General features: G+C 29.8%; 2 protein-coding genes across 4 annotated transcripts in view; both read left to right on the top strand.

Annotated features, from left to right (window-relative positions):
* The window catches only part of LOC114931294 (intraflagellar transport protein 81 homolog), a 30,917-nt gene extending 18,464 nt beyond the window's left edge, over positions 1–12,453 (top strand). Inside the window, exons 10-13 of the mRNA XM_029303272.2 lie at positions 9,059–9,207; positions 9,272–9,352; positions 9,459–9,625; positions 12,245–12,453. Coding sequence (XP_029159105.1) covers positions 9,059–9,207; positions 9,272–9,352; positions 9,459–9,625; positions 12,245–12,341 — 494 coding nt within the window. The 3' untranslated portion in view covers positions 12,342–12,453. The remainder of the gene's footprint in view (positions 1–9,058; positions 9,208–9,271; positions 9,353–9,458; positions 9,626–12,244) is intronic.
* A 231-nt stretch (positions 12,454–12,684) lies between these two features.
* Positions 12,685–19,768, top strand: part of LOC114931290 (endoribonuclease Arlr-like) — a 69,147-nt gene continuing 62,063 nt past the window's right edge. For 2 of the 3 annotated variants that reach the window (XM_085490056.1, XM_085490058.1), the window contains exon 1: positions 12,686–12,956. In XM_085490056.1, the coding sequence (XP_085346182.1) occupies positions 12,899–12,956 (58 nt within the window). In that variant the 5' untranslated portion in view covers positions 12,686–12,898. Of the gene's footprint in view, positions 12,957–19,768 lie in introns of all 3 variants that reach the window. The other variant, XM_085490057.1, reaches the window with a different exon arrangement.

Genomic DNA, 19,768 nt, shown 5'->3' on the forward strand with positions numbered 1-19,768 from the left:
GTTGTTGAATTCCGTGAAATTAGTTTTCATTTCCTTCACCCCTTAGGCTTCAACCCCTCTGGCAAAGGCTCCGTCCAGATACTTCCTACGTCCATGGTATTGAAAGAGCACTTTTTGCAGATTAGTTCTGATGTTCTTACAAGTTTCATTTGATTTGCGTAACGCTTTTTTAAATGTCTGAACGAAACGCTCTGCTAAATTGTTTGTGGCTGGTTGATACGGGACCGTACATTTATGATGAATATCGTTATTCTTTAAAAATGTTTTAAATTCTCTGCAGATATAAAGGTTCTGCCATTATCTAAAACTAAGGTTCGCAGTAAACCGAACGTGGTGAATATTTTTGTACATTTATTTATCGTGTTTTGTACGGGCATACATATTTTTTTTAAGTGCACCTCTGCCCATTTTGTATAGGTGTCTACTAATACAAAGAACATATGTTTTATAAAGGGACCTGCAAAATCTATGTGGATTTGTTCAAATGCCGCTTCCTAATGGTGTTTTATTTTTCTAGAATTATTGCTAAAACGTTGTACATGCTTTACAATTTTTAGTTACGTCTTCAATATCCTTGTCGATCTTTGGCTACCAACAAAAATTTCGACTTTGTTTCATTTGGACGATGCCAAAATGACCGGAGTGCAATTCGTTCAAAACTTTCCTTCTTAACGTTTCCGAAATCACTACTCTTTCTCTTTTAAAAATTATATTATCTTGTAATGCGAATTTCCCATCGTTATAGCCTAATGATTTAAGTCTTTTACCTTTCACCAGCGCTTTTTGAATTGCTGTTAGTATTTTATCCTTGCTCGTTTCTTCTCGGATTTTTTTTGCAATTACCGGTATGTTTCTAAATTTTCGATTTGAAATATATCAATTGTATCGTACTTCCCTGGGCTTTTCTCCGGCATAGGTAATCGAGATAGACTGTTTACGTTTCCATGCTCTGCTGACTTACGGTATTTGATATCAAAATTAAATGCTTGTAAGAAAACTGCATAGTGCTGCATGCGCATAGCATTGTACGGCAGGAAATTTTTTTGCAAACTGAAAATTTGCGCAAGGAGTTTATGATCTGTTAATAGGATGAATCGATTTCCATACAGGAATTGATGGAACTTTTTAACCGAATATAATCGCTAACGCCTCTTTATCAATTTGCGCGTATTTCTTTTGAGTTTCTGTTAAAGAGTTTGACGCATACTGAATCACACGTTCAGTACTATCGAAGTATCGATGTGAAAGAACGGCTCCGACTTCGTACGGACTAGCGTCTACGGCAAGTATTAAGGCGATTTTGGATTAAAGGAGATTAATATCTTTTCGTTTCCGAATTCTAATTTAACTTTGTAAAACGGATTCTCGCATTTTTTTAACCACTTGAAAACTTTGTTTTTCTTTAATAAATTATTCAAAGGATATAAAATATTGTACTTTAATTTTTTATAAATCGTCCATAGTAATTTTAAATTAAGCCAAGAAGCGCTCGTAATTCTGTAACGTTTGTAGGTCTCGGCATTTTTTGTACGGCTTCTATTTTCTTAGATTCTCTTGAAATTCCTTTTTTACTAATTGTGCTTTCTTTAAGGACAAAATTACATACTCGCAATATGTAATTTCGTCCTTAAATAAAGCACATTTGTTTAAATTTATCCGTATGTTGTGCTCTGATAACCACCGCAAAACTGCTCTAGTCTCTCTAAATGTTGTTCAAAATTTTTTCTCGCGACTCTAATGTTGTCTAAAAATACCGCTACTTCAGGTATTCCTTCTAATATACTCTCCATCGTTCTTCGCCATATAACGGGCGCAGACGCCACTCCGTACATTAATCTATATTACATCTAAGTAATCCCTTATGAATATTTAAGGTTAATATTTTTTTATCCGCTTGTGCGACTGGTAATTGTAAATACGCCTGTTTTAAATCGATTTTCGAAAAAATCATGTTTTCCGCCATTGACGCAAATAATTCCTCTATTGTAGGCAGTGGATATTCATTAATTATTAATGCTGGATTTACCGTAGTGTTGAAATCACTGCAAATTCTAATCCCGCCGTCTTTCTTTAAAACGGGCACGATAGGCGTGACCCATCTCAACGATTCCACTTTTTTAAAAATTCCCACTCTAATTCTTTTTCAACCTTTTCCAAAATTCTAAGAGGTACTGTACGGTTTTTAGTGAATACCGGCTTTGTATCCAGCTTTAACTTCTGCTTTAAATTCTGCTTTATAATTCTGAATGTGAACAAATTCCTTGCTTAATATATTGTTATACTTATTTATATTTTTAACTTTAGCTAATGTTTTTAATTGATATATTCACTCTTTGCCCAACAGAGGATCTCTATCCTATCTCACGACATACATATTTAATACTTTAATTTGATCTACATCTTTAACTTTTACTCTTATGAACCCGAGGCACGAAATTTGTTTTACAGTATGACCGTAATTTTTACACCGTGAGTCTTACACAACGTTAACTTCAGAAATGTTTTCCTAAACCATTTTTTGCTTACACTGTAACCGCTGAGCCGCAATTTACATCGAAAATAACGTTCCGGTTCTAGATTCGTAAGTATATCGTAAATTTCGCTCTGTGCTCGAGGTACTCTTCATGTTCCAACACGTTGCAAACTTCTTCTAATATGTATGCTTGATCCTTTTTTTATACACTTTTTGTAAATATCTGAAGCTTCCACATCTTCTACATTTTATTGTCCGAGGAAGGGTACAGTTGCTGGCATAATGAGCCAGTCCACACCTGAAACATATAATATTGTTACCCCTGGAATGTACGCGCTTATAACTGTTATTATATTTTGGAAACTTGGAACGGTTTGCCTGTTGTGGATTGTTCTTTCTTGCTCTCTGTTGATTGCCTTTGTGTTCTTTTTTTTCGTCACGACCTTTCAACTTATGTTTTATTTGCGTTCCAACCATGTCTACCGCTGCTTCCACTAGGCTTTCCTCCTTCAATTTGTTGACTCCTTTCTCTGTCAGTTCCATCCCACATGCAATTTTTAATGCTATTTCTCTGGTCAGTTTAACGTCTCTAAATGTCTGGATCGGATCCTTTGGTTTTTCTATCCAAAAACGAATTGATTTCCCAATTCTATTTGTAGATATTCTTCAAATTTGCAGTGTAACGCTAGTTTTTGTAGGACCGCCATATACTTTTGCGCGCTTTCTTCTGCGCGCTGCATTCTCTTCCGGAATATGTATATATTTCTGCAATCTCTAATAGTTCCGGTTCGTAAAATTCTTTTAATTTATTGAGTAACATACCGTATGTTTTTGCATATGGGTCCAAGGTGTCCAATCGGTCGCAAAGGATTCCAAATACCTCCGCTCCCAATAATATGCAATAAATATGCTACTCGATCTGTCTCCCCTCGAATTTGGAACACTCGAAAGGTACCTTCTAGTCGCTGCAACTATCTACTCCACGGCTGCCGTCCTGGATCGAACATGTCGATTTGAAGCGGGCTGACTGCTATCCCTCGGCAGAGGCTTGTTTCTTGCTCCGGACTTTGTCCTCGCGATCATCCATGGTTGACATCTTGAAAAGATCTTATATTCTTCTTACTTCTTGTATCTGGCTGCGTGTTATCCTCGACATATTTTGAACTGCCACAAGTACACGGAGAGGAGAGAGAGAAGAAAAAAGAACTTTTCTTTTAAAATCTTATTTTAAATCTTCGTCGCCAGCTGTTATTTTCTCATAATTCTTTGGGACAGGGACTAGGTGGTACTTGTACTATTAATCTAACACTGCACGATTGGAGAAAAGTGACTTTATTGTAGCACGTCGTGTTAACACGTCGCCAGCTCGATACGAAAGATGATAGACCTGCTCCGTTTTGCGAGTCCTGGTCAGGTAGGCAAAAGGGAGGGAGCCATGATTTGGCACAGTTGGGCTCGCTTCGATTCGCTCGTGTGTACTTAAACGCGTATGATACGAAAGTTGATACGCATCAATCAGTATTCAAAGTCGAAAGTTACTTGATTACTCGATTAATCAGTAATCAAAGTCGAAAATTATTTGGTTACTACATCTACATAATCAGATCCAATATTTTTTAAATTAATATAATTTGTAACAGCTCTTTAATAAATTAATCAACAACTAAAAGGCAATAAGAGCTAATTAAATTCTATCAATTAGTAATTTATTTGTGAAATGATGTATAACATAAATATTAAATATCAGACGGAAATAAATTCGTTTGAACGTTTCGGTTGTCTTTTCCAACCTTCTTCAGCGCATACAATTAAAAATTAGAGGTTAATAAAATTTAACAATAAATTACTTATAAATGTCATTATACTAAAACTATACAGAGTCAAGATATTTTATTTTAATTAAGCGAAAACAACGCATTTGTGAAGCATGAGCATTATTTATATATAAACTATTCTTCAAAACGTCATTATATGTGATTGTCGCAAAACGGATCTCTCACTAATTGTTCTGTTAGGAAGTCGGTTGCGAATCTCGATAACTGCCATTGTTAATATGTCTATAAAATCATTATGTACGAAAATTAACAATGCAGATAAATAAAAATAAAAAATAGACTTACAGTTAAATCAAGTGAGATGAAATCTTTGATGTGAAGGCTGAAGATGTTGATTGCTCAAGCTTGCTATAACGAATGGTTCTAAACTCTCAAAAAGATGGCCGCAAAGTGAGAAAAATAGTTCGTTGTTTATGTTTTTTAACTTTCAAATTTTAGGTAGTCTATGTATAATATCGTCATAAATTACTAGCAAGCCATCAATATCTGTTTTTAAATTGAGGCTGTTATTTTGCCTTTTTATAAATATCATTTCTGAAATCAATCTTTTGTTATATTGTGATTCTTTATCACGTATTTTTACATTGTCCCAACAAAATTCATGATTATATTTTAATCTATGGTCAGTGATTACAGATTTTTTTACATTCCTGTGTATATTAGATCGATGTTCAGATATTCTAGTAGATAATTTCCTACTAGTCTGACCAACATACGACGCATTACACTCTTTACAATCTATTTTATATATCACATTGGTGTTTGAACACTTAGGAATAGAATCTTTGTGTACTTTTATGTATTTATTCAATTTGTTAAGACTGTAAAAAGAGAGTTTAACGTTCATGTCTTTAACGATGTTTCTGTATTGTTCACTAAGCGTCGGTAAGAATGGGATGCAGAAATACGAGACTTTTTCAATGTGGTCATTATTTTTTATAAGATTATTACGTTGTTCAATTAAATATTTTAGTCTATGGTTCATTGTGTCAAAAATTAATTTCAGAGGATAATTATTTTCAAGTAATAAATTAATTGCTAACTCTAAATTTTTCTTATGAAATTCTGGAACTGACAATAAAAAGGCTCGATCAACCAGTCCCATTATTGTACCTCTTTTTTGACTCATCGGATGTTGAGAAAGAAAATTCAGATATCTACCAGAAAACGTTTTTTTATGGTACCAATCGTATATATAATGTATTATATACTATAATGATATTTAATATTTATATTATACATCATTTCACAAATAAATTACTAATTGATAGAATTTAATTAGCTCTTATTGCCTTTTAGTTGTTGATTGATTTTTTAAATTACTTTTTCATCACTAGGTACTCAGATGTTTATTGATGATTTAATTAATTAATAATTAAGCGTAAAGTATCAATTACATACAGAAGAAAAGAAATGAATAAAATATTTCTTTAATAAGATTAGTTTAATAATTGTGATTTTTCTATTATACGATCAAGTGTTTTTTATTTTTTTTGTGCTCTTAAAGATACAGTTTGCTTTGACAATACTTTTTTCAAAATTGTCATTTGTCAGGCGATTGAATTTTACAATGTTAAATATTGTGGCAAAACTAAATAGTCTTTCACACACAACTGAAGCTGACAATGAGCGCGCGCGCGCACACACACACCCACACTCACATCCATACATACACACTGGTATAAAGAAACAGATAATTGTTTTTAAAAAAATTATGGAATATTCAACATGCAGTTGCATAAATTTTTTATAAGCAACTATATATTTTTTTACACCATTTGGTCTCATTATTCCGTGCAAAAAAGTATTAAAATATGATTATTGAAAATTGAATATTTTACAAGATGTTTTACATTGTCAACAAATTGTTAACTACAAACCTTTATAACTCAAAAAGTACCTGATGAAAAAAATTAGGGTTTCGGAAAGCTCTTGAGATAACGTACAAGAATGTGCAATAAAATATAGGTAGTTCCATTTAAGAAATTCAATGTGACATTCACGTGACCTTCAAATAACTATTCAAGGTCAATTCAATGGCACTATCTTATATCCCTTTTGAAACCCTACAACTTTTATTTAAAACATTTTTTCGTATTTAAGCCATTTCCATGATAAAGACCCCGGGTCGGACTTTAGAGATATTCTGTATATATGTATATACAATACATATATGTTATATGGATATATATATATAACAAAATTAAAAGAAATAAATATTGTAGGCCAACTAAACGAGCAAAATTACAACATATAAAGATTTATTAATAATTAAATTCTCATTCCATTAGAGAAACAATATACAACGTAAACGTTTCGACTGCACTACAGTCTTCTTCAATACATAAACTCAAATATTAAAATACAAAGTTAACGATTCTTCGCTGATGAACAATGGATAAGTAAGACGATTAATCTGAGATTCCAAGTTTTGCGACATTTAATCATGCTGTGGAGATTTTACGCGAATTAATTAATATCAGAAAAAAATTGAAAAATTTTAAACTTACATTATCGTTTTAACAAGTTCTTCTCGAAATTTCAAATGTGTGTTGCGAAGTCTAAATAACAAATGTTAAGGTAGAGAGCGTGATGTATATATTTATTACCAATGTTTTTCTAAACTATGATTCAGCTAATTTTTTAAGTATGTCAAAATAACTACTGTCGAGCAATTCAGTGTCTTTGTTTAAATTAATTCCATTTTTCTGTTCTTTAATATGGATCATTTCAGATATTAGCCTTTTATGATATGATAAAATTTATATTAACTTCTACATTTTTTACTTTCAATAACATAACTTACAAACAAATTTATGGGACTCCTATGGGCTCCCCACTTTCTCCGATCATTGCCGATATAGTCATGCAGGACTTGGAAACATTGGTATCTGGTAATTTAAATTGCGAACTGACTTTCTATTTTCGTTATGTAGATGATATTATTTTATGCACTTCCGTTGACAATATTACATACGTTTTGAATGAATTCAACAATTATAACGCTAGACTAAAATTTACATTAGAAAAAGAGGATAATCGATGTATAATCTTTTTAGACATAACCCAGCAAACACAGTATATAAATGTTATATACTCAAGCATGTTACATGTAACGTAAATGTTAGTTGTAATTTCCCATTCATAGATGTAACATTTTTAATATTACATATATTACATTGTATCATATATATATATATATATATATATATATATATATCACTAATTATATAACTAATTACTATAATACTAATTTTTTTCATATACATATATATATAAAAAATTTATATATATACGAGTATTATATTATATATGAATATTTTAAATATACATTATATATTATATATTATATATATGTATATATATATATCCCATTCGCGGTGGTTCGCGAATTATGGGACACCCTGTATATAATATATAAACTATATATTAAAGCCTAATCATTAATTATTTATATTCATTATGTACGTATGTTTTCTATTATTATCTATTACTCACACATGAACCTAACGAAAAAAGTACAAATCATACTAATCTTTTCATATATATATATATAGTACAAATCATACTAATCTTTTCATATATATATATGAAAAGATTAGTATGATTTGTACTTTTTTCGTTAGGTTCATGTGTGAGTAATAGATAATAATAGAAAACATACGCACATAATGAATATAAATAATTAATGATTAGACTTTAATATATAGTTTATATATTATATACAGGGTGTCCCATAATTCGCGAACTACCGCGAATGGGCAGATAGAGCGTGTTAAACTGAATAGAAAAGTCCTGTATCATTTTGCGATATTTGCAATAATTATTGAGTTATTTATTAAAATATCTAAACGAATAAGCAGGTAGAAAGCATTATTTGATCGAGAGGCGGCGTCATGTAGCGAGCGGCGACCAATGTAGTGGCGCCGAAAAGTAAGATGATACTTTTTGATACTAAGCGGCATATAACAAATAAGTCATCCGACATGCACACCGAGTCCGGCCTACCGCTTTCTACCCGCTCATTCGTTTAGATATTTTAGTTAATAACTCAATAATTATTGCGAATATCGCAAAATGATACAGGACTTTTCTATTCAGTTTAACACGCTCTATCTGCCCATTCGCAGTGATTCGCGAATTATGGGACACCCTGTATATTCAATAAATAATTATTTTTAATTATTTTAAAGTATAGATAGATAATTCAATAATAATTAATTAACATAATTAATTTAATTAATATCAATTACAAAATTAATATTTATAAATTAATATAAATTGACATAAATTAATATAAATGATGGCAAAGAATAAAAAGTTAAACAAAAAATTAATTTTCTAAAGTCCAAATAACAAAAAGGGACATTTGTTATTTAGACTTCGCAACACAAACTTGAAATTTCGAGAAGAAGAACTTGTTAAAACGATAATCATGATTAAATGTCGCAAAACTTGAAATCTCAGACCAATCATCTTACAGGTATTCATTGTTTATCAGCGAAGAATCGTTAACTTTGTATTTTAATATTTGAGTTTTATGTATTGAAGAAGATTGTAGTGCAGTTGAAACGTTTACGTTGTATATTGTTTCTCTAATGGAATGAGAATTTAATTATTAATAAATCTTTATATCTTGTAATTTTGCTCGTTTAGTTGGCTTACTATATTTATTTCTTTTAATTTCGTTAATTTATACGAGCCTTTCATCAATTAATATATATATATATACGATGTATGTATGTCGTAGATACCAAGACATTGCGACAAACAGCGCGTGAAACTGATGAAAGATACCATAAAGCATACAAAAGTCATAATACAGTAGAAACAAATATGAAAAATACGACGAGCGATTTATTATCTGAAACTAAACAGTTGAAAGACAAATTGTTAAAGGTAATTTTTATATCAGTTGTATATAATATTTATACCTAATAAAATAATTACCATTGTATTGCAGAATAACGAACAGAAGCAAAAACTACAACAGAAAATTACAAAAATGAAGATTACTGAAGAAAAATTACGTAGTGAAACAGAGGTAATATAAATGTTTTTAAATAAGCAATATTTATGATTATCTTCAATAAAACTTATTGAACTGCTTGCACTAAAGCGTGATGTATATAATCTTTTATTTATTTTAGTCTAATTTTGGTTTTAACAACGCAGAACAAGCATTAAAACAGGAATTACAGAAAGCTATTATGCAGGAAGAAGAGACTTTAAAAAATCTAAATAAGGAACAAGAGAAAATAAAGGAATACATTATACAATATGAAAATCAAACGCAACAATGGAAAAATATTATATCGTAAGTAAAATTATATGTACACATACGCATACGTATACACAATATATAGTATACAGGGTGCTCTGATTATTCGACAAACTGCATATTCATTATATTCAATCACAAGTGGAAATAAGAGAAAAAGTTACATGAAGTTTTTGGCTAGAAATGCATTTTATTATAAAGTTGTAAACAAATATCCAGTCCAGTTCACACTTAGTTTTCCTTATTTGTGCATATTATAGAACAAATTTTAGATTCGAGATTATTTTAAGCACTTGATATTGTATCAAGTAATTTGTGTATTGTGAAAGTGTTTGTCTTGTTCGTTTTTTATTTTTAACTCTTTTTTTATAAAAAAATTTAGATTTGAAATTTTTCAGTTCGAAAAAATCCAAGCAATTTGTTAAATCTATGTCTTTCATGGACTTCTTTTTCAAATTGAAAAAACCTCAAGATCAAATTTAAATTTTTTATGGAAAGAACTTAAAAAGACGAACATTTTCATACCTCAAACGTTTTTTTAAGGTTTTCTATGTGGTAGTAAATATTTTCTGAAACTGGCCTTTTTCGAACTTTGACCCTAAACAACTCAACGTATCAACCTCCTAAACGAGTCAACGTATCAACCTCCAATTTATGTCAAAAATTTTCTTTTTTATGCCCTTTCAAACGGTATAGTACAATATAGGAGGTTCCATTAGAAATGTTTAAGTTCAGGTTCTCCTGGGTTATCTCTTTGGGATAACAACTTTTGCAACCTCCTTAAAAGAGTAGCTCCTCGAAATAATTAAACATGTATTTTGTGGTTTTTTATAATTTTGAGTCGTTTCCGAAACATAGGAGGTGGGCATGTGCAGACTTAATGTGAACACCCTGTATAATATAATACATGTAATATAATAATTGAATTTACGTACCTCAATGAGATTTACAACTTTTGTTTAAAAAATCTATTTTTATTAAAAAAAAAGTAATGATTCTCGAAAGTGACGCTATATTTGTAAACAAATTGATATTGCTGTCTTATGTTTCCTTTAAAGTCAAACAACTTTTGTGTCAGAATTTTTTTGTAAAACACGTACAAGAGAAGAAATATAAAGGAGACCATTATACTTATATATGTACATATATGTACATACATATATGTATACATATGTATATATACACCCAGCAAACACCGATATATAATTGTTACATTGCTATAATAAAACGGAATATAACAGGTAATATAACGTGTATGTTACATGTAACATCCATGTTAGTTGTAATTTCCCACTCATAGATGTAACATTTTAATATAACATATATTACATTGTAGTTATATTGTAATTATATACCAAATAGCACATTGATGTATTGATAAGTCAGTGCTATCTTGGGATATAATGACAATATAACTACAATGTAATATATGTAATATTAAAAATGTTACATCTATGAGTGTGGGAAATTACAACTAACATATACGTTACATGTAACATGCTTGAGTATATAACATTAATATATATTGTGTTTGCTGGGCAGGGTATCTCTGAACTTAATGACAAACTTGATATAACAACTTTAGTATATGAAGAATCTAATAAATATATCTCCGAATCCAAATGATTTCGAAGTTATAGTACAATATATTAAAATTGTTTTTATAAGAAAAGAAATTGGTATTATTTGCAAAACAATTTTTCAAAAAGCTTGAAACAATTTATTAATTTGGGCTAAAAAATGTGTTGAAGTCGACAGAGTAATTTTTGAGCATCTTTTATAAACTTTTAAACAAAATAAAGAATGTTAAAAATAATATTTGTTTCAATTTATGTTTTCGTACAAAAGTAACTTTAATATCTATAACTTCAAAATTGTTCGAATTTGGATATATGTTTATTAAATATTTTTTACTTGTTATTTTTACATGTTAAAGCTATTGTACCAGATTTGGCATTTTTAGAGCCCTATATATGTATATATTATAAAATAATAATATCTATAGAATCAATTTTGCTCTCTCTGTATAATTATATTTTTGAAATACATCTAATAAAAATGAATGGCTAAAATCTTTAGTTAAATCTTTATCTTAGATAAATTTTTTAATATTATCGAAATTTTGTAATAATTCTTAATGTACTTAAAGATGTATGGGAGATGCAATCGGAGACAAAAGTATTAACGCTATTCATCTTATAGAAAATCGCTATGTTTAATATCTTAGCTTTCAGTTGTTTTTAGCGTTGACACAACACACAACCGAATGCTCAGAAATCGGAAAAAAACCAGAATTTCAACAAATTATTATTATTTTCTTCTAAATATTTTGGTGAATGTTAATGTAATTTTGCAACATTGTTCTTTAAAGTTCCAGATATACAATACATGTAAAAAATTAAAAATTCATAGCACTATTTTTTCGATATTTTTAACGTAATATAATCAATCAGAGTACGAATTTTCATAAGATTATATATAAAACTAGTGGACATTTAAATTGCAATAACTTTTAAATAAATTAGTGAATTAGAAATCAAATGTTAATAGTAGCTTTATTATCAAATTAGAAGCAATCTATAAAATTTTTATAAATTTTATACCATTTTTAAATGTCTCCCATACATCTGTAATACAAATATTCGTATGTTTCAGAATTTTTGTATGCAAACTTCAATGTGCAGAAGAAAACAAACAGACTGATGGCATAGTTGTACGAAGAGGAGGTGCCGAAACTCTTGTGTTGCAGTAATTTTGTGTTTATCGTGCATATTCATTATAATACAAATATTAGATTCAATAAATATTTTAAATGTAGAATAAAATAAAATATATATAAACATTAAAAATTATATTATAAATAATTAATATTCGTGTATTTTATTTATATATCTATATATTTATTCGTGTATTATATACTTTTTAATCGTAATTTGCGAGACAAGATTTCTCTCAAGAATCTAACAAAATTAGATTCAAGATCAAGAACTGACATCTTTTTAATATGACTTTGAATGCTGACCATTCAAGTTTACTGTAGTGACCTCTGGCAGAGCTCGGATACATGTTATTGTGTAAGTGTAAAGTGAATTGGAGAGGCTAGAGAGAGGAAAGTCAGTTGATTACCTCGAGGCAGTTATATCGTAGAGAGAGACACGCTTATATCATATGTGCATGAATAACGTGTTTTGTTCGTATTTAATTACATAATTAAAATCTATATAATTGAATTTAGTGTCAAATTACAAAAGACATATTTTCTTTAAAAAGACTCGGGCGGAGCATTTACAAAATTTATAAGGTACAATCATGGTAGTGAAAAATCAATGTTTCATCATTTTATTGATGACGTTATCGCTATTAATTGGTAAGTTTTCCGATACTTACTTGATCTTCCAAAAACATTTTACAAATTACACACATAAAATAAAATTTCTTAAGTAAAAAATATAATAAATGTTATTTTATATATATATATATATATATATATATATATATATATTAAAGATTATATATATATAATTTTTTATTATATACATATTCATATATAATATAATATATATAAATATTCATATTTAATATAATATATATAAATTTTTTATATATATATATGTATATAAAAAAAATTTATATATATTATATTATATTATATGAATATTTTAAATATACATTATATATTATATATTATTTATATATATATATATATATATATATATGAAAATATTAGTATGATTTGTACTTTTTTCGTTAGGTTCATGTGTGAGTAATAGATAATAATAGAAAACATACGTAAATAATGAATATAAATAATTAATGATTAGACTTTAATATATAGTTTATATATTATATATATTCAATAAATAATTATTTTTAATTATTTTAAAGTAGATAGATAATTCAATAATAATTAATTAACATAATTAATTTAATTAATATCAATTACAAAATTAATATTTATAAATTAATATAAATTAACATAAATTAATATAAATAATAGCAAAGAATAAAAAGTTAAACAAAAAATTAATTTTCTAAAGTCCAAATAACAAAAAGAGACATTTGTTATTTAGACTTCGCAACACAAACTTGAAATTTCGAGAAGAAGAACTTGTTAAAACGATAATCATGATTAAATGTCGCAAAACTTGAAATCTCAGACCAATCGTCTTACTTATCCATTTGTTCATCAGCGAAGAATCGTTAACTTTGTATTTTAATATTTGAGTTTTATGTATTGAAGAAGACTATAGTGCAGTCGAAACGTTTACGTTGTATATTGTTTCTCTAATGGAATGAGAATTTAATTATTAATAAATCTTTTATATCTTATGTAATTTTGCTCGTTTAGTTGGCCTACAATATTTATTTCTTTTAATTTCGTTAAACAAAAAATTATATTATTAAAAACATATAATGTACTATCCCAGCAAACACCGATATATAATTGTTACATTGCTATAATAAAACGGAATATAACAAGTAATATAACGTGTACGTTACATGTAACATCCATGTTAGTTGTAATTTCCCACTTATAGATGTAACGTTTTAATATAACATATATTACATTGTAGTTATATTGTAATTATATACCAAATAGCACATTGATGTATTGATAAGTCAGTGCTATCTTGGGATATAATGACAATATAACTACAATGTAATATATGTAATATTAAAAATGTTACATCTATGAGTGGGAAATTACAACTAACATATACGTTACATGTAACATGCTTAAGTATATAACATTTATATACTGTGTTTGCTTGGATAGCAGTGACTTTTATTATTATCTTAATATGATATCTGAAATGATCACTAACCTAATAAACATGATAAGCATTAAAAATATAAACCGCTCAAGATTTTATATAGAAGCATAATTTTACACACACACATTTTACATACACACACACTAATTTTGTATATCTATATGAACTTAGCACCCAACTTTTTAAAAATTAATTTTTAATATAGAAAATGATAGCATTTTGTTTGCAGTTTTTTGTAAATAACAATAATTTTATTTGTAGTTTTATAAATCCATAAAAAATTACCTTTTTAAAAAAAGTACATAATGGCTGAGTGCAAAGGTGTTCAGTCTGTCACCGTGAAAACTCGAGTTCAAATCGGTATCAACATTTTTTTTTTTAATAATATATTGAAATATATAAAAATTATTAAAAATACAATATATTTTTTTGTAAAGACAATTAACTAAAGAATTCTTAAAATATAGAAAATATTGGATTAATTTATTTACAGAATTATTTTGCATTTATATACAATGTGTGTTATATCCATACAAGCGCATGATATATTATTTAATATTCTAAGCGTTATCTTAGAATATTAAATATTCTAAAAATACGCCTAGAATATTGCTTAAATATTAAATAATATCATGCGCTTATAGGGATAGTTGTAAAATTATTGAAATATTTTTAATATTTAAAAATTTTTAAATTAATCGTCTTCAAAAGTATATTTTTAATCATTTTTATATATTCTAATGGGATAAAATTAATTATAAAGAAAAGAAAATATTATGGATGCCCATAGATTTGAACTCAAATTTTCAAGATGACAGAATGAATATCCTTGCATATAATGTGAGTTGTAGTATACAATACGATATGATTATTGGAAAAATGTTAGAAGCAAACTATCGCTATTTGTTTTATATATGCAGAGAAACAAAGGTACGATAGTTGGTTCTTGTTGACATTAATCTTACAGTAATCACTGATAATCATATCCGTGTGCTCAACGGATTAGTACAATATTTGTGTCTACATGGACGCTATAGACGCTACTACACACATGATAGAAGAGAGACAAAGACAGAATGCGATAATCTCTCCTTGTCACTTTTGTCAGCACAGTAGAACCAGTATGTCGACTCTCTATCGGCACCTTTGATCTTTCATTTCTGATTATCCGCCATGTTTTTGGGTGACCCAGTAGCGTATCAACTATTAAAGTGTCCCAGTTTTTATTGTATCTAGTTTAAGCACAAATTTATAAATAATAAGATTATTATTTATTGTTAAAAATTTTATATTCATATCTTAAATAAAATAATAATATAAAAAAGATAACTTTTGTAAACGTACATTTATTGCACATTAGACATTTACATGTGACACTGTGACCACAGTATTTCGTCTCTGAGCATCACACTGATCTTGCATCTGATTGGTTCCACCCAAAAACATGGCGGATTGACGCAAACCAGAAAAAAGGGTGGAGTGCACATACTAGGTCTGTTCTTTTCAGCTGAACTGGCTACACTAGTTCAGAGGTTGTCCTTTTTGCTCGACATTGAAAGATAACCTCTGAACTAGTGTACTCAGTTCAGCTGAAAAGAACAGACCTATTGATTCTACTGTGTTATCAGTATGTTACCACAGAAATTCCCCATAAGCTGCTCTTAAATATACCTGAGAGCGATCACCGGGATTCAGCAGCTCCATTAACTTAGCCGGTCAACTTCGACTTAAAAAAATTTTTTTTTAATCGTTTGTTGGTGATTGTTGGCCCAATTGCAACGTTTTTTGGTTTATATATATTTTTTTAATTAAAAAAGAAAAATTAGCATTAAGTTAGCCGGAAAAATCTTACTTTTAATTAAAGAACGGTCTAATCGATGCGTAATCGTTTGTTGATGATTGTTGGTCTAATTTTATCGTTTATTGGTTTATTATTAGTCTTAAAAACGAAAAATTATCACATTGAGGCCGCATTTACAGAAATCGAATATTATGATTTTGGTTTATTGCTTACGATTTAAGGCTTATTTCTATAAATGTAAAGCTAACAAGCTATGAATAGGCCTTAACATTGGCAGGAAATTGAAAATATTTATTTTCTTCTCTAATGTACGAAAGTATAATACGGATGTCATTGCCAGAATAATAGAAGAAAATAAAAGCCTAAAAGTCCTGAGACGAAAAATCTCCTCGGGAAAGAAAAACATTTGTAAACTGGAAGACAAACATGGGATTGTAAAAACAAATAGAGATGAGATTCTCCAAATTGTAGAGACATTCTATCGCAATCTTTATGAAAAGCAAGATGGAAACGTTGAGCCCACGCAAATACCGAGAAGTATGAATCAAGGCTCAGAGGACATCCCAGATATTACATCAGATGAAATAAGGCAAGTGCTTTCCGAGATGAAAAACAATAGAGCACCGGGGGAAGATGGGATTATCATCGAGTCCATTAAATATGGAGGAGACAAGTTATTGCGATGCACTGAGGAGTCTCTTCAATCGGTGCCTACATGAGGGAATAACACCATCCCAATGGAGTAATGCAAACATAGTACTCCTGTATAAAAAGGGAAATATAACCAATCTGGGAAACTATAGGTCCATTAGTCTGTTATCACAAGGATACAAGCTTTTTACAAGGATAATCACTAAAAGTCTAACTGCAAAGCTGGACCTTTATCAACCAAGAGAGCAAGCTGGTTTTAGGTCGAATTACAGTATAAATGATCATCTATTAGTATTAAAAAATTTAATCGAAAAAAGTATAGAATACAACAAATCCCTAGTGCTAATATTCGTGGACTACGAAAAGACTTTTGATACAGTCGACCAACATAAGATGTTAAAAGCACTAGCGGACTGTAGAATCGACTACCGATACACGAAGCTAATTGAGCATATATACGGAAATGCTACAGCTAGCGTTAGGCTCCAAGAAGAAACGAGAAAGTTTAAGATCAGAAGAGGCGTCAGACAGGACGACACGATTTCACCAAAACTGTTCACTATCTTGTTGGAGTACATGTGCAAACGTGTGGATTGGGAGGGTCTAGGAGTCAACATAAATGGCGAATTGCTAAATCACCTAAGATTCGCAGATGACCTGGTTATCATCACGGACCGACTGGATCATTCCATTTTGATGCTTGAGAGGTTGAATATGGCCTCAAAGGAGGTAGGCTTGAGGATAAACATATCCAAGACGCAGGTAATGACGAATCTGGTGTTTGGCGAAGGAATATATATAGATGGCGTACAGGTGGAGAAAACCGCATCCTATAAGTACTTGGGACACGATAAGAATAAATAGGGATTCAATCAAACCTGTGAACTGCCACGACGAATAGGTCTGACTTGGGTTGCCTTCGGGAAACTCCGGCACATACTCACATCGTGCGATTTACCGATTTGTTTGAAAAGGAGGGTTTTCAACCAGTGCGTCCTATCTGTGCTTATCTATGGCGCAGAAACTCTGACACTCACGAAAAAAGTGGCCCACAAAATTAGAGAAACGCAGCGAACAATGGAGCGAGCCATGCTGGGCCTCTCATGGCGAGATCATGTGCTCAATGCGGACTTGCGACGAAGAACGGGAGTAACTGATGCGTTGCACAGGATTACCAAATTAAAGTGGAGTTGGGCGGGACATATTGCGAGAACCACAGATGATCGGTGGACAAAGAAGATACTGGAATGGAGACCACGGGCTGATGCGTACCGAAGTAGGGGTCGTCCTCCAACTAGGTAGACAGACGATATGAAAAGGATTCAAACAAATTGGATACAGGCAGCACAGGACAGAGAATGCTGGAGGCTATTGAGGGAGGCCTATGTTCAGCAGTGGACGAGGCTGTGTATGATGATGATTTTCTTCTCTTATAGTAAGTTGAAATGATAAATTGCAAAATATGAGATATTTATTAGACAAAGAAAAAACTATTTATATCTTTTTGTAATCTTGAAGTTTTTAGATCTGTATTATATATCATCAATTTAATGCTAGTCAAAATATAAATTCAACATGAATAATTATAAGAAAAATAATATTAGTATAATTATTATGTATAAATCTGTCAAAGTATTCTTCTTGTAATTATTTATGCTAAATTTATATTTTGACTAGCATTGAATTGATGATATATATAATACAGATCTAAAACTGCAAGGATCCTTACTAAGTATATAATTATTATGTATAAATTTGTCCAAATATTTTTTTTATAATTATATTCATGCTGAATTTATATTTTGACTAGTGCATTGAATTGATGATATATAATACAGATCTAAAAACTTCAAGATTACAAAAAGATATAAATACAAGTTTATTCTTTGTCTAATAAATATCTCACATTTTGCAATTTATCATTTCAACTTACTATTAAAGAAAAAAATAAATATTTTCAATTTCCTGCCAATGTTAAGGCCTGTATTTATAGCTTGTTAGCCTTACATTTATAGAAATAAGCCTTAAATCGTAAGCAATAAACCAAAATCATAATATTCGATTTCTGTAGATGCGGCCTCAATGTGATAATTTTTTGTTTTTAAGACTAATAATAAATCAACAAACGATAAAATTAGACCAACAATCATCAACAAACGATTACGCATCGATTAGACCGTTTTTTAATTATGGTAAAGGTAAGATTTTTCCGGCTAACTTAATGCTAATTTTTCTTTTTTAATTAAAAAAAATATTATATATAAACCAACAAACGTTGCAATTGGGCCAACAATCATCAACAAGCGACCAACAAACAATTAAAAAAAAATTTTTAAGTCGAAGTTGACCGGCTAAGTTAATGAAGCTGGATTCAGCGGCCGCGTGTACTAGTGCGCTCTCTGACAAAGTGGACATAAACTACGTCGTGACGTTCGTTAAAAAGCACGGTAAATGGTTCGATTCCGTGATATGGTTCATGTCCGAACTATTCAGCTAAGAACTAGCTTGAGAACCGAACAGCTGAGTCAGACAGGGATCAACGATCTATCGCTCTGGCTTTGTCTCACCTCATCGATGCGTCTCGTGGATTCGTGCGGCCAAAGGCACGAGGTTTCGCCTTTCGCGCGTAGCGTTCGCGTAATTCGAGGCTTATAATTTTTATGGCGTTGACTTTGGGCAATATATCAAAAAATTATGTACATATCTTTTTACTTTGCTTTTTATTAAAATATTTTATTATTTATTTTCCAGCTCAAAAGTCATTATAATAGAGATGATTTACTAAATATTTGAGATAGAATAGAAATATTTTGCCAGTAAAGGGATAGGGCATAAAGATTACAATTAACTATTTTCAAGAAAAATTAATTTAAACAATACATGGCAATTTTTATATTCGGTTCGGTTAAATTGATTTTCACTTTCCGGGCGACTGCTCTTACCAAGTTATTT

Source organism: Nylanderia fulva, unplaced genomic scaffold, assembly GCF_048542155.1.
Source record: "Nylanderia fulva isolate GAGA-0341 unplaced genomic scaffold, ASM4854215v1 Scaffold95, whole genome shotgun sequence".
Classification (NCBI taxonomy): domain Eukaryota; kingdom Metazoa; phylum Arthropoda; class Insecta; order Hymenoptera; family Formicidae; genus Nylanderia; species Nylanderia fulva.